The following is a 14,105-nucleotide window of genomic DNA, read 5'->3' as shown; positions in this document are numbered from 1 at the left end:
CAAGAGCGTCTCATGGAGATGGAGATGAAGATGGAGCTACGGCACCAAGTTCCAGAACTGACTTGAAATGAGTCCACTGAGGTGTGACAGGGAAGCTGTGGGCGAAGGGCAGGAGAAGCGGATACTAAGCTTGTTCCTCTACTAAAGCTAATGAAGAACGTGTTTAGTTCATTAGCGCTCCCGACACTTTATCTGTCTAATCCTCCTTCTACTTGAAGCCTGTGATGTTCTTTCTCCCTGACCACACATATCTTATATTGTTACGCCAGAGCTTACTCCCTAGTATTTCCTGTACTCTGCTTTTTTCTTTTTCTTATCTTGACTTTGAGCTGTTTTCGAGATGTTTTTGTACACTCTGCAATAATTCACTCTGCCGCCCTGAATTTGCCTTTTCTTGTTAAGCAGTTGCTTTAGGTCCCTGGTGGATCCAGGGTTTATTATTCAGGAAGCACCTTCTGCCAGTGGTGGGATACCCACTAGTTTATGGTACTGGTCTCTTTTCCATGTGGCTTACTGAGTGAATCTCTGTCTTAGAGCGTCCACAACATGTTCTGCAACATGTTTCTTGTAACTATCTCCACTTTTCTTTTGGTCAGAAGTTGCCAAATGAATAAGGATTGTATACACAGAACAGAGAAATTACCTTTATATTACTTTTTTTCAGGGTGGACAAGTATTTGTGTTGTAAAACAGCATGAAACTTCAGTCCAGTTCTCCACTCCCATTTTATAAAAGGTTTGGTGTCGTTTTATCTGTCTCCATTAGAGTTATGGATGCAGTTCAGCGAAGCAAAGCCTTTGTTGCTCCTTAAGATTAGCAGCAGCAGCAATTAGCAAACACCTGGTGCAACTGCGCATCTGTTGAGCTCATCATTACAAACTACTTCTCACTGCAAAGACTCCTAGAAACAATAGTAAAGGCTTAATGGAGGAACACTGTGATGAGGTGCTGAAGGCAGAGTGTCGGAAAGAGCAGAAGCTTCTTAAAGAGACAAAGGCCCGATTTCGAGGCGTTAAATTGCAAAGTCAAATTTCTTTTAAGTTATATTTGACGTATGCAGCATTGTTATGACAGATGACATTAACATAGTTACTTGATTGTGGTGAAAAATGAAACAATGTGCCTGGAAAACACATAATTTTGCCTCTTTAACTTGTGGTTTTAGAGTACGGAAATCTCTCTGGATTGGATTGGATCCAATACACCTAAGGATCCAAGCCTTCGGTGTGTTGGATCCTTTGGTTCATTGACAGATTATGAGACGTAAACCCTCTGTGGACTTGTGTGTGTGTGTGTGTGTGTGTGTGTGTGTGTGCGTGTGTGTGTGTGTGTGTGTGTGGGCTGAGTTTAAATCGATTATCTGAAAAGGAAGAAAAGGGAGGAGTGTTCCTTAGTCTTTGATCAACTATTTGTAAAGAGTCTTTCTGATGATAGATGGGCACGTGGCAGTAATTGGGCCAACCAGCTTCTCCTTTGGCCTACTTCACGTTCAGCAGTTCCCGCTGCACCCTTAAATTGCTCGCTCACATAAATTTTGAATAAGGTCTGAGTGTTTTACTGTCTGCTCCCCCTCCCCACACCCCTCCATTCTCCAGTTCTTCAAGAGGCGGTGAGCACGAGGGACCCGGAGCTGGTGCGTCTCGTGCTGCGTTACCGTGACTACCAGAGGACTGCCAAGAGGCTGGCGGGCATCCCCGTCCTGCTGGAGAGACTACGCCAAGTGGGATTTTACACGCACCCACACACATTAGCACAAAATCTCCAAGGAGCACGGACGCACACATACACACACACACACACACATGCTTGTATAGAAATAAATGTGCATGCCGCTGAGAAGATAATCCATCTACAGTTGCATAAAATGTCAGGTTTTACCCAGCTGTCATTTGAAATGCAGATATGTCTTCATTTTAGGATGAAATATTCTTTTTGATGGTATTTATAACTTTGTTTACTAGTCAGCGAGGGGACCACAAAGGATTATGTCTCCATGTTTCACGGCAGTGTGTCCCGAGGTGATCTGACTCATCTCAGACCCGGGAGGAGTAAGCACTGGCATGATTAAAGGCACAGGAGCATTTCTTACAAAGCTCAGGTGACCTGTGCCGGAACATGATAGGTTGATGGTAGCACTGGTGCACCAGCAGATCATCCTGTTAGTGCCGCGCAAAGCAGTGGCAGAGATGCAGAGAACTGCCTTCACACAGTCTGTCTCTGTATCAGATCCAGCTGGCTCCCTATCACACAACCACACACACACACACGCGTGTGCGCGCACAGAGACACACACACACACACACACACACACACGTAATGATGCTCTCACTAAAGCATCCTCGCACAGCAGACAAAACACCCTGACACTTTTAAAACGACTCTTCAGTACACACACATCCCAGCGTTCTTCACCTGCTGCTGCCCTCACCCACACTACTGGCCTCTCCATCCATCAGTTCTATTATTAACACCCTCCACAAACACACTCAGCTTCTCAGTGCCAGTCTTCCTCACCGTCCTTGGCGTACACGCTGAAGCAGCCCGACTGCATAGTTTTTACTCTTCGTTGCTATTCTCCTCGTTTTGTTCTTCATCCATAATGTCTGTCTCTCCTCCTCTGCTCCCTGTCCAGGCGCAGGATTTCTACGTGGAGATGAAATGGGAATTTACCAGCTGGGGTGAGTCTCAGCTTTTTTGTTTCTAACCAATTTGTCATATATTATTCCCATGACATGTTTATGCCCATTTCTTCCTGTTGAGCTGAATAACACTGGCCCGTAGACTAATTGCATGCTTTTGTATGCATATGGTATCATTGCTGTACAAGTAAAGAGGATTTAATGGATGACTGAGGCCAATAATTACCCTAATGGCAACACTTGCAAGAAGAACCAAGAATTGTTGTCTGAAATGTTGGACATGACAAATAGCACTGTTTGGTTAAGACGTTGTGTTTGTCCACAGTGCCCCTGGTCTCTCGTATTTGCCCCAGTGACACCTACAGAGTGTGGAAGAGTGGACAGTGTCTCCGTGTGGACACCACGCTGATGGGGTTTGAGCAGATGACCTGGCAGAGAGGCAACCGGAGCTTCATTTTCAGGGGCCAAGGTCAGCAAGCCTCCCAGCCCTTCAACCAGAAGGCTACTAGTTTGAATATTGGTTTGAGGACCTCCCTCGCCAAGAGTTCATGCTTGTCTGGATTGGCAGTACTTTGCAAAGCAGTGGTGGTATTCGTTCTTGAAAGTGATAATTTCCCAGTTGCCAGAGACAGCGCCTTGCTTAACGACAACGCACATGAGACATGAGAATGTTTCTGCCCCTCACAAGCAGTGAAGTTTCTCTGTTTACCAATAAATTTACTAAGTTGTGTGACGCCAGTAGCTCTGCCCTAACTCCACCGTACCATTGTCCTACAGACCTACAACAGGAGGGGACCCAGGAACAATGCGGTACGGTTCGGGACCAAATCACACCAACCTGAGTTGTACCACTCAGTAGAAATTAGGCATATGGGATAAGAAATTGATGCCTCTCTTTCCATGAGTAAACATTTAATGTTTTATGTATTGTGTGATGCCCAGCTCTTTGGTCCTGTGTGATGTTTTAATGAGTGTTAGAAGTAAAGCTGGGTTTAATTGGAAACATGCAAGACCCTTTTTTTGTATGCTTCAGATCCCATTTCCACAAAAATTCTTCATGTTAGTGTAAATTTCTAAGTTGGGAAAAATGTAAAGATTTCCAATAAATTTATTTAGTCGTTGTTGAAACAGAAATTGAATTTCTGTAGCCTCTCACTATTTTTAACTTGCTGATTTTGTCCCACATGGCTTTCGAAAGACAACAGGATTTATGTCAGCAATGTTAACATTTAGTGTTGATAACTGTTGAAATGAGCAGTTATTCCAAACTGTGGAAGTTGACATGAATTTCTCACACCTAAATACTGTAAGTCTACATTTTTGTCTTGGTGTTCTGTTTCTTTGTTGCATGAGCTGCAAATATAGATGCTTGTGTTTTTCTACCCTTTCTTTTTGATTCTGTAACAATGTCTGTGATCTGTTGACATCAGACTTAATCCCTTTGCCATCTTTGTGTCTTTCAGCACCAGTGCACAGCTCTCTCCTGCATTTCTGTCTGAAATTCTTCCCATTTTCCCTCTTCCCGTCTCTCAGACTCCAGTGCAGAGGTGATGGAGGTGGACCACGACAGACAGCTGGTGTTCTGCGAGACCTTGTGCGTCTCATCTCTTACGGCGCTCTCTCCTGGCAGGGGGAAAGCTGGCGCCTGCAAGGGCACCTGTGCTGGACTGGGCCTCCTGGGTGCGACGCAGCCCAGCGATGAGCAGGTCGCAGCCAGGCTGTCCGCGCCGGTGGTGACCACTCAGCTGGACACCCGAAACATCGCCTTTGAGAGGTCAGAACCAGAGCCAGCATGCACTCGGTAGCTTTGTAACTGCAAAGTAAACATCGTCGAAGCTAGCCTCAACCGTACTGATGAATTACTCATTCATAAAACAATGGCCTTGGTAAAACGCATTACCTTTGTTGTTACAATAAAATGTCTCTGTCAGTGCTTCTGGGTTACTTTCCCCTGCACTGCAAGGCACAGCTGAAGAAGGGAGCAAGTTCAGCACATTCTCCGGTGGCCGTCAAAACGCAAGAAAAACACAAGCAGCAGCACTGCCAGGAAGTGGAGACAACCGCACACATGTCGAGCTAAAACAAACAACAACAAAAAAAGTCATCATAAATAATTAGTTTAGAAAGGGACAGTTACACTGTTTCTGGTAAATCTGAAAGGAACTGCATGATTTAGGGTGTTTGCTGCCAGCCTGTCTTCCAGATGCAGCTGCGATGGACCGGCTGAAGTTTGCAGAAGTTAATGTAGCCAAGCTTTTTGACATAAAATGTAAATGTCATGGAATAAAGTTAAATTACAGTACATCAAATGATCTTTATTCAGCAAAAGTCTAACCTTTCGGAGTAAAGGCCCAGGTTGGGGTTGACTGGACGTAGGGTACCTTCTAAAACTATTGAAAACTCCTGAAGCTTTTCACATATTGACGTGTTCCAAAAATAAACTTAAGTGTATATTATTGAGATTTTTACATGATACTAGCACAAAGCAGTGTATAATTGTGAAGTGGAAGCAAAAAATATATATTTTGTTAAAACCTTAATGTGCTAAAGAAATCTGATAAGTGTGGTGTGTGATTAACCTCCTCTGAGTCAGTTGTTGGTTCAGTTTCGGCCAAAACGCTCTTGAGGCATTTTTCCACCAGATCGAAAGATTAAAAATTTTACAGAATAGCATTAGATCAGTCCAAACATCACAGCACAGACTGAGGTCTGGACATGAATATGCATTGATCTAAACGACTTGTGTTATAGCTCTGTTTACACATCTGTTGAGGAACGTTATCCTGCTTGTACTTTGCAGTGTCGAACACGTTATCTTACGTCATTGTTTTGTATTCAGCTCCATCTGTCTTCCCTGTTGCTGCTGAAGGAAAACCTTCCCACAGCATGATACTACCTACCCCCATATTTCATCATGGCTCTTTCTGGTGAAGTGTGTACTGAGATATTTTCATCACACAAAACACCTTGTATGTAGGCCAAAAAGTCACATTTTGACCTGATGTGGCTATTTTCTTCCACATGTTAGCTGTGTGTCCTTTGTGTGGTTTGTGGCAAAATTCCCAATGAGAATTCTTACGGCTTTACTTAAACATGGCTAACTTCTTTTCATTAGAAGAAAACTCAAGTTCTTTACAACGAACTATGGTGTTTTTGACTTAGGGATGACAGGGACAATAAAACATATGGACATAGACGAAGAGAAGGGAGAAATAAAGAGGATTTTGGAAAAAAAAAGTAACAGAAGTGAAAAGATGAGGCAAAGAAAAATGGGAGCAAAGGAGTGGACTGAGAAATGGAGACAAAGATGAATGGGACATGAAAAGTTATAGAAGTGCAATATGTGGACAAAAAGAAATGGTTCTTCTGGTGGAAGGAGGCGGAAAAAAGAGACATTTGGGTGAATTATGGAAAGAGAGGAAGAGTGAATGTTAAGAGATAAACAGTAAGTGAGCAGAAGGACAGAGTACAGCTCAGTGAAGTGAGCAGGCAGAGGGTAATCGTCTCCCTGTCAGACTTCCACCTTAGCGTCACCTCTCTGCATTTCCCCCAGTCAGCACTCCTGTCTACATGCCAATAATCTGTTTATGATGCTTCAGAGCGAACCACTTTGTCAAAGCAGCCCAGATGGGGCATCTACCTCTGGAGTTTATTTATCTTCAGTCAGTCACGCACAAAAACTACAGCGGTGCAGTTTTATGGTTTCAGGCTTTAAGGAAATTTAGGGAAGTTCAAAGAGGTCACGTCACCCCTTCTTCAACTAAATGGATTTTTTTTTTTTTTTAGATATGCGTGGCATTATTTTTCTGTTCCGACACAGAATGAGTAACTGAACGAGGACAAAATGGAGAACCATATAGGAATAGGTTTAAAAAAATATTCAAAACGACAAAGGATCCTTGAGGAGAATTAACATTTTGTTCTGTGTCTTTATACGAAGTCTGTAAAGCAGGGATGATCCACTGTGGATTTTTTTGCCCCTGTTACCACTCCACTTTGTACCCCTTTTGTTGGAGTTTTGCAAAAATGAAACCTGAACTCTACAATGCTTCATCTGACTGCTACCTAACCTAGATATGACATAATGCAGGCTAAGGTGAAAAACAAAACCTTTAAATCATCATAATAAAAAATCTAAAACTCTGAAAAGTAAATTGCATTTATGTCTTAGAGCAAATAGGTAGATTGTCCTGGTACCAGTGTCATGTTTTTTAGCTTTGGCTCAACATGTTTGATTATGAAATGCTAATTTTAGCCTCCTTAACTTGTCAGTATGAATTCACGAACTACCAAAGCGACTCCAGGTTTGTGGTCGTATCATAAGCTGTGAATTTTTTACAAACACAGGAGAAAATATATTCTTTTGAAAATACTACAGCTGGTCCTGTGGGGGAATTGAACAGAAGAGGGAAAGCATCGCTCTACTGCTGATGACAAAGCTCTGAATAGGTTAGGACCACAGCAGTTGGCTAACAGATACATTAACATTTCTATTCTTATTACCGATATTAGCTGCTACTTTTTATTATCTAAATATCCTTGTATTTATGCTATTACTGCAAATGTGAGGAACAACGATGAAGGGGATAACCATCCTTGAAACCTCTGCTTGGCTCCACAGGGACTAAGCAGATGAAGATGAGAAATGCCTCACTAGCTTCTCGACAGGCTTCCTAATTGCACAGCGAGCTGCTGATCTTCACTGATGGCAAACAGGAACAATGGAGGCAATATTTTCAAGCTGCATGTCTCACCAATGGGGTAGAGGCTGCAGTGCAGGGAGCTTGAAGAAGCATCTGACTGAAGGCGCTCGGCCTTAAATGTTGTTAAACTTGGGAATAATCCTTCTCACTGTTGCATAATTCATTTCTGTATAAATTATACAGATGTGTTTTCTTTTTTTTCTTTTTCTTTTTTTTTATCATTTCTTCATGTAGCTATGAGCTTAACTTAAAGGTCACAGGAAACTTATTTGGATTCTGTTGCAGGAACAAGACCGGCATCCTGGGCTGGAGGAGCGAGAAGACGGAGACGGTGAACGGATATGAGGCCAAGGTGCGAGTGATGGCTGTGTAGACCGCTCACCTTCCTCTCACCACTTCAGGCCTGATGCTCAATCTCATGCTATCAAAGTCCTCATTAAGGAGTTTCAAACCCACACTGGAGACTTCCAAAAGTTACTTGATCCTCTCGGTATTTAAGAGTTAGACAAATCTGTCACCCTCAAATGAAGGTGAAGAATCCACATGATATTTTATGAGCACATACAACTCCAGATGGCCCCGAAAAAAAAACAAAGGCATTACCTTGAGCCCTTTTGTTTTTTTGTTATTCTTTTGACCTCCCTGGAGGGACTGATAGTCATGTCAGATGCCCCGGACCATCTGCCGTTGGTGCTTTAAAAACACTTTAAAGTCCTGATGCTTGAAAATTGCTTCTTTTTCAGCATCATTGACTTTGCGTCCCAAATGGAAACAGGCAACTCCTGCTGCTGCTGAACACACTGTTATCTTTCGCTTTGAACAATGGTCCTATGTATGGTCAGACTCAGGATCTTCTCATCTTTTACGGTGCATCCACACCAGCCCTGTTTGGTCTGCTTTAATCAAATTGTAGTTTTTGTCCTGACCGTCTGGTTTGTTTGGGGAGGTGTGAACGCGTAATCGAACTCTGATGCGTACAAGAACTGCAAACTCTGGGCCGGGTACAGACCTAGTTCTCAGTTCGGTTGCGGAGAACTCTGGCACAGTTTGAATGCATATGTGAATGCCAAGTGGACCAGAGACCAGTCCAAAAGCAGGAAGTGGACTATAGTGCAGTGCATTCTGGGTCAGTAAATCCAAAGTAAATCTCACGAGTCTAATGCTAGAGGGATCTTTTACCAACAACAACAAAAAAAGTAATAATACAACCATGAAAATCTGATGTCGCTCGTCTTCTTTGGAGGTCTTTATGTTGTTTTCTTTAGTGGTTCGTGGTGCAGCGCCACCACAGGCGAATGGGGAAAACATGTTTTTTTTTTTTAGAAGAAGAATTTGGTTTGTTTGATAGGGTGCAGTTTGAACGCATATTGCACTAGGTGAAAATATAATAAATGTTGCAATTTTATTCCTAATTGAACAACCAGACTGTCCAGTGTGAATATACCCTTAATTTTTTTAGCAATTAATAATGATAGAATCCTGCTTGGCTACTCAAAATACACTTTTACGCAGACCGTTATTAGGTAAAATATTTTCTAATGCTGCCTATCTCCCCTCAGGTCTACGCAGCATCCAATGTTGAGCTGATCACCAGGACCAGAACTGACCATCTGACGGATCAGAACAAGAACAAGACGAAAGGTAACTACCTCATTGTGAGGATTACAGCACAGTAAAGCCCAGGAGCCGACTGGCTTGAACATTATGGCTTCACGAGTGTAACCCCCAGCCTTAGCCCGCAGTGACATCCCTGATGAAAGACCTGCCGATAAGCTGCTGGGCTCAATAAGATCACCCAGAGACACGGCCAAACAGGTCGCAACGTTCTCTCTGAGGCTGTGTTTCGTTCATTTTCTGGTTCAGATCATTAATCAAACACGATTAGCCAGCTTCCCTCCCAGGAGGGCGGCTGTCAGCAGAGATCAGCCGCCCCACGCTCCTCTGAAAGGAGAGGATGTGAAGGTTGTTCCTGGTCTCCCAGGTCACATCCCTATCTGCATTCTTCTGCTACGCAGGAGGAGGAGGAGGAAAGTGTTATCAGAACCAGTTCAGTGACTTCACAGTGTCTGTAAAGTTTCGCAAAATGTAAACGCTGCATTCTGGAATGTCCAAAGGTTTGTCTCACCTCTGCTTTGCTTCAAACAAAGTCGCCTCCTCCGGCTTTCAAAGCAGCATGGCAAAAATACGACATCCTGTCTGTGACTTAGCTTTTTTTCTTTTGCAGTAAAGTGTTGCAGATTTTCTCAAACATAAAGTTATAATTTCTATTTAAGTGGGCAAATGTTAGATGTATATGACTGGGAATGTTTTACATTTTAATTAAACTGTATTTAATTTATGAAAGTGCTTGACTTTTCAGGGCCATCTTTGTTCGCAAAAGATACTTTATGCCTTTAAAAAAAAACTTGAGGACTATTAATCATGCAAACCTGCAACTTGCTGGCAATTTTCATATAGATGTCCTGCCTAAGACTGCAGCTACAAATGAAATGCTGTCCTTCCAATTCTCATGGTTGTCTAAATAAAACCAGTTACTAATTTATTACATGCCGTCTTAGATTACTAGAGTGGTAAGAGTTAATTGGTCCAACCAGTTTGTCTACACCGAAGGTCTTCAAGTGGCAGTCCCAAACTCAACTAGATATGGATTTTTAAATCATGTGTGTTTTGTCATTTTTGCAACAATCAATTTTAAAGTGCACCACTTTTATAACATTTGCATTACCATAGTGCAGCAGGAGCTCACAGGGTTCCTGTCTCTGCTGACAGAAGAGATTCAAAACATTCTTCTTTGGCTTAGTGAATAAACTCATCCCCCCGCCCTCTCTTTGCTTAAGTGGATTTTTCTCCACTAACTCACTGTGTTTTGCTCAGACTGCATATATTACACAGGAAACGTGTGCTTGTGAAACATGTTTCATATGGTAAGGATGGGAATATTCTCCATAAAAGATGCTTTCTGTCTGTTTTATAAGAGGACATGTGGGTCTGAAGCGAAGGCTGCAAGTGTTACACAAAGTTGCAAAACTGGCTGCTTATTTTCTCAACGCCGTTTGAAAACGGAGGCTGAATAAATTTTTCCCAGGGATCGACCGTTTCCATCTTTGAACTCGGTATAAAAGCACGATCTACCTTTTGATCATAAGGATCATTCGGTTAACGGCATTTTTCTTCTATACCGCATATATAACGGGACAGGATGACTCGTGAACGGAGCAGATAGACAGGTTTCCTCCTCCTTTCCGCTCATAATCGGACGCGTTGAGCTCAGATCTCCCGAATCGACGACAGCACTTCAGATTTACTCTACTCTCTCTGTGCTCCTGATTCTGGCTATTAGATGCTAAAAGTAACTTCTTCTGAGCCATCCAGTGTAGAGGAAAATAACTTTCTGGGCAGCTGCGGTGGAGATAATGAGCCCCAGGCTTCTTCTCATTGTTATAAAAGAAGTTTTTTTTTGTTGTTGGTTTTTTTTTTTGTTGCTTCTGAATTTGTTTGAACTGTTGTTTGTCCCTTTGCAGGCGGCAGGACTCCACTGCAGAACTTCCTCGGGATTGCAGAGCAACACATGAGCTCTAACAATGTGGTAAGTGCATTATCTCTATTCTTGTGTCTCTCATGTTTGATGAGGCTTTTGTTGTCGGGAATAAATGATCCCCTGCAGTTTCACTGTCCCCTCCATCTTCCTGTCTGTGGACGGACAGGCAGTGTGTAAAATCCCAGCGTTGTGGACAAGAGAGCCCTCTTGCAGCCTGCTCTGAAATATTGATCATGCTTTTTAATTTGTTTCGCTTTGAGAGCTTCTGTGACTCACACCTCCCTCCTTACGCCCTCTGTAATCTCCCACTCCCACTCATTTTTCGTCATTGCTGCTTTCCACTCTCCTGCTTCTCCCCTGACGCCACTCAAAAGCTTCCCCCCACTTTGATGTTTGTTCTGCAGAGATATTTTGAGCAGCTTTAAATCTCTTATGTAGACGTACAGTGGCGTTCTTAATCCTAAATTTTAAAGTGGCATCAAAGCCACTTTGCAGAGATGAAAATCACCGTTGGAGCTCTAAAAGATCCACAGTTTCAGTAAAACCCGACGTGAGAAACTTCCTCTTTAGTTTTTGCTTCCCTGCGAAGCTTTCATTAAGCTGCTGATGATGCCCCATCACTGCCTTGCAAATTGCTTTTTTCATATGATGTTTGTTGAAATGAGAAGACAATAATCTGACCACTAAAAGCCTCCATGTTAAACAGGCTCGTACTTATATGGTTTATTCAAACCATCTTCTAGGAAATGAACTAAATGCTTAAGTTTATTAAAGCAGTGACTCATCTAAACATTGTGAAATGGTTCAGACCAGAGAGACTCTCATCTGACATCTCAGATGGAGATGTTTTCCAAGATCCTCTGAGCTGAACAAAGAGACTCAGGGATGAAAATATTGGAATATGGCATAAATGTGGAATAACCACAATCAGCCAGTCATTTTTTATTTTTTATTTTTATCTGTGTTATCCACTGATTAAGGGTGGGCACTATGAACTTATTACATTTAATAATGTAATTTTTCTCTAAAACAATATACTTCACCCTCCACACATATTAACAGCCTTTGATAAAGATGCATAAAAATACTGAAGATAAATTCTGTCTTCCTGGCTGTGAGTCTATCGAGTTCTACACAAATAATAATCTAAACGTAAACATCACCTTTTGCTCTGCCGCATTCTGAGTCGTGTCCCAACTCTTTTTTGTTTTTGTGTCACTGCAGGGAAACAAACATCAGGAACAAAAAGCACATGAAGTAAGTCGAGAAAAAACCAAATCATTTTGCGAACTTTGAGCAAATTCCTCTCCTGTCGGCTTCACTGTGTGCTCCCACTGTACTTCCTCCAGGCTCTGGTGACACAGATGTCATCCCCGGTGGTGACGAACCCGGCCATGCTGACGGCCGAGGAGTACTTCAACCCCGGCTCGACGCAGCAGACGCCGAGGGACATCGGCCACCCGTGCCAGCTCACCACCAAGACCCAGAGGTGAGCCAGACTGACAGGAGCACAAACAGGCGGGCCGCGTCGCTCTCTGCAAAGTGCCAGAGCTGACAGTGTGATGGCCGGCATGAAACGAGCCGCTCGTAGCAGCTGACCACGACAATCCTGAGGCGGGTGACAGATAACAGAGACACATATTTATAGATGCCACGGTGTCGGCGCCTCGCGGAGCCGGTGCAGTCAGGCGTTTAGGCGCTCCGTCTCCAGCAGGTTGAGATGGATGACTCATAGCGCCTCGTTGTCACTCCGCTATATTAAAAACACAAAATAAAACATGAAGTGGAGGAATCTTGCAATATCTCCAGAGGGGTGAGGCGGGGGGGGGGACACAATCATAAGAAAAATGTGCAAACAGGAAAAAGAAAAGAGGAAAATAGAAGGAGCTTTGTGAACAGTCGTCCTTCGTCTGCTGGGCCGTCGGTCGTCTTTACGTTCCTCATCGCTGCTAAATAAAAAGTGACAGGACATGATGAGATTAATTCTTGGAGGAGGCAGAGCTGCCTCTCAGTTCTGTGTTCATTATCGCACAAATTAGAGTCTAACAATTGATTGGCCTGGCTTTGAACATGACTCAGCAGCTCGTGGACAGCCCCTGTTAGTGGAAGTGATCAATGTCGGGCTGATTCCAACGTCTAAATCGCCTGAATTATGCGCAAGTCGGACTCGGACGGTTTCCTCTATTTCTGTTCGCCAGGAGTTGTCAGTGTAAAAAGCGGGTGTGTGTTGTTGTGTTTCAGGTTTAAAGCCAAGTTGTGGCTGTGCGAGGCCCATCCTCTGTCCCTGGCGGAACAAGTGGTGCCGATCATCGATCTCATGGCCATCTCCAACGCTCTGTTTGCCAAACTGCGTGACTTCATCACTCTGCGGCTGCCGCCTGGTTTCCCGGTCAAGATCGGTGAGCGCAGGACGAGTCAGACGGGTGGATGAATGGACAGGAGGAGGGAGGGGAGGGGGAAGGGGGTTAAAATGTTGGCTGCTTAAACTGAGCGTGGGAGACAGGGTGATGAATATTTAATAAACAGATGAGATGGAATGGACAAAATGATCTGAGAGGGGGAGCTGATGGATAAACGGTTCTCGCCCCTGCAGAAATCCCCCTGTACCACATACTAAACGCCAGGATCACCTTCAGCAACCTGAACGGCTGCGAGGAGGGGGCTGGCCTCCGTCCAGACAACGAAATCGGGGTGGAGGGGGACGGCCAGCGGGACTCCCCGAGGACAGACACTCCGTCTCCAGGCAGCGACTCCTCCAGCGTCTCCAGCTCTAGCTCCACAAGTAAGCATCAAAGTGCTGCCCACGGATATGCTCACTACTCAAAATATTCACATTTTGTCAAAAAAACATCAAGGGCATCATCAGTGAGTTGCCATCTCTGCTGCTCCTCCAGAGTAACTGGTTGATTCCTTCAGTTAATATTCTCCTTGCCCGTCAGCTTAGCCCTGGTAGCAGCAGAGGCTTTCTAAGCAGGTTTGCAGTTTTGTCCATTTCTTTTTTTTTTGAGATGATAGATCAAACAGTTCTCTGTGTGATGTCCAAAGCTTGTGATGTTGTTTTATAACCTAACCCTGCTATAAATTTGATCAAAAGTTAAACTGTGACCCGTGTTTTGTGTTTGACAGGACAGCTGGATATATGGAAAATTACAGAAAGATGAACTGTATGGTTTTTTTTAAATTATAATAATAGGGAGTTTATTTAGATAACGTTTGTATCTAAAT

General features: G+C 43.5%; 1 protein-coding gene across 3 annotated transcripts in view; it reads left to right on the top strand.

Moving 5' to 3' along the window:
- ankrd13b (ankyrin repeat domain 13B) overlaps positions 1-14,105 on the top strand; it is a 45,967-nt gene that overhangs the window by 24,170 nt on the left and 7,692 nt on the right. For all 3 annotated transcript variants that reach the window (XR_001664044.1, XM_007566753.2, XM_016678996.1), the window contains exons 3-13: positions 1,596-1,720; positions 2,633-2,678; positions 2,965-3,108; positions 4,173-4,413; positions 7,628-7,694; positions 8,902-8,983; positions 10,864-10,928; positions 12,105-12,137; positions 12,230-12,369; positions 13,122-13,279; positions 13,474-13,662. Coding sequence is in view for 2 of the 3 variants with exons in the window: in XM_007566753.2 (XP_007566815.1) it covers positions 1,596-1,720; positions 2,633-2,678; positions 2,965-3,108; positions 4,173-4,413; positions 7,628-7,694; positions 8,902-8,983; positions 10,864-10,928; positions 12,105-12,137; positions 12,230-12,369; positions 13,122-13,279; positions 13,474-13,662 (1,290 nt within the window). In the remaining variant the exon portion in view is untranslated. The remainder of the gene's footprint in view (positions 1-1,595; positions 1,721-2,632; positions 2,679-2,964; positions 3,109-4,172; positions 4,414-7,627; positions 7,695-8,901; positions 8,984-10,863; positions 10,929-12,104; positions 12,138-12,229; positions 12,370-13,121; positions 13,280-13,473; positions 13,663-14,105) is intronic.

The sequence above is a fragment of the Poecilia formosa genome, unplaced genomic scaffold, assembly GCF_000485575.1.
Source record: "Poecilia formosa unplaced genomic scaffold, Poecilia_formosa-5.1.2 Scaffold198, whole genome shotgun sequence".
NCBI classification, from domain to species: domain Eukaryota; kingdom Metazoa; phylum Chordata; class Actinopteri; order Cyprinodontiformes; family Poeciliidae; genus Poecilia; species Poecilia formosa.
The sequence above is the reverse complement of the archived record's forward strand: the minus strand, read 5'-3'. Positions and strand labels throughout refer to the sequence as shown.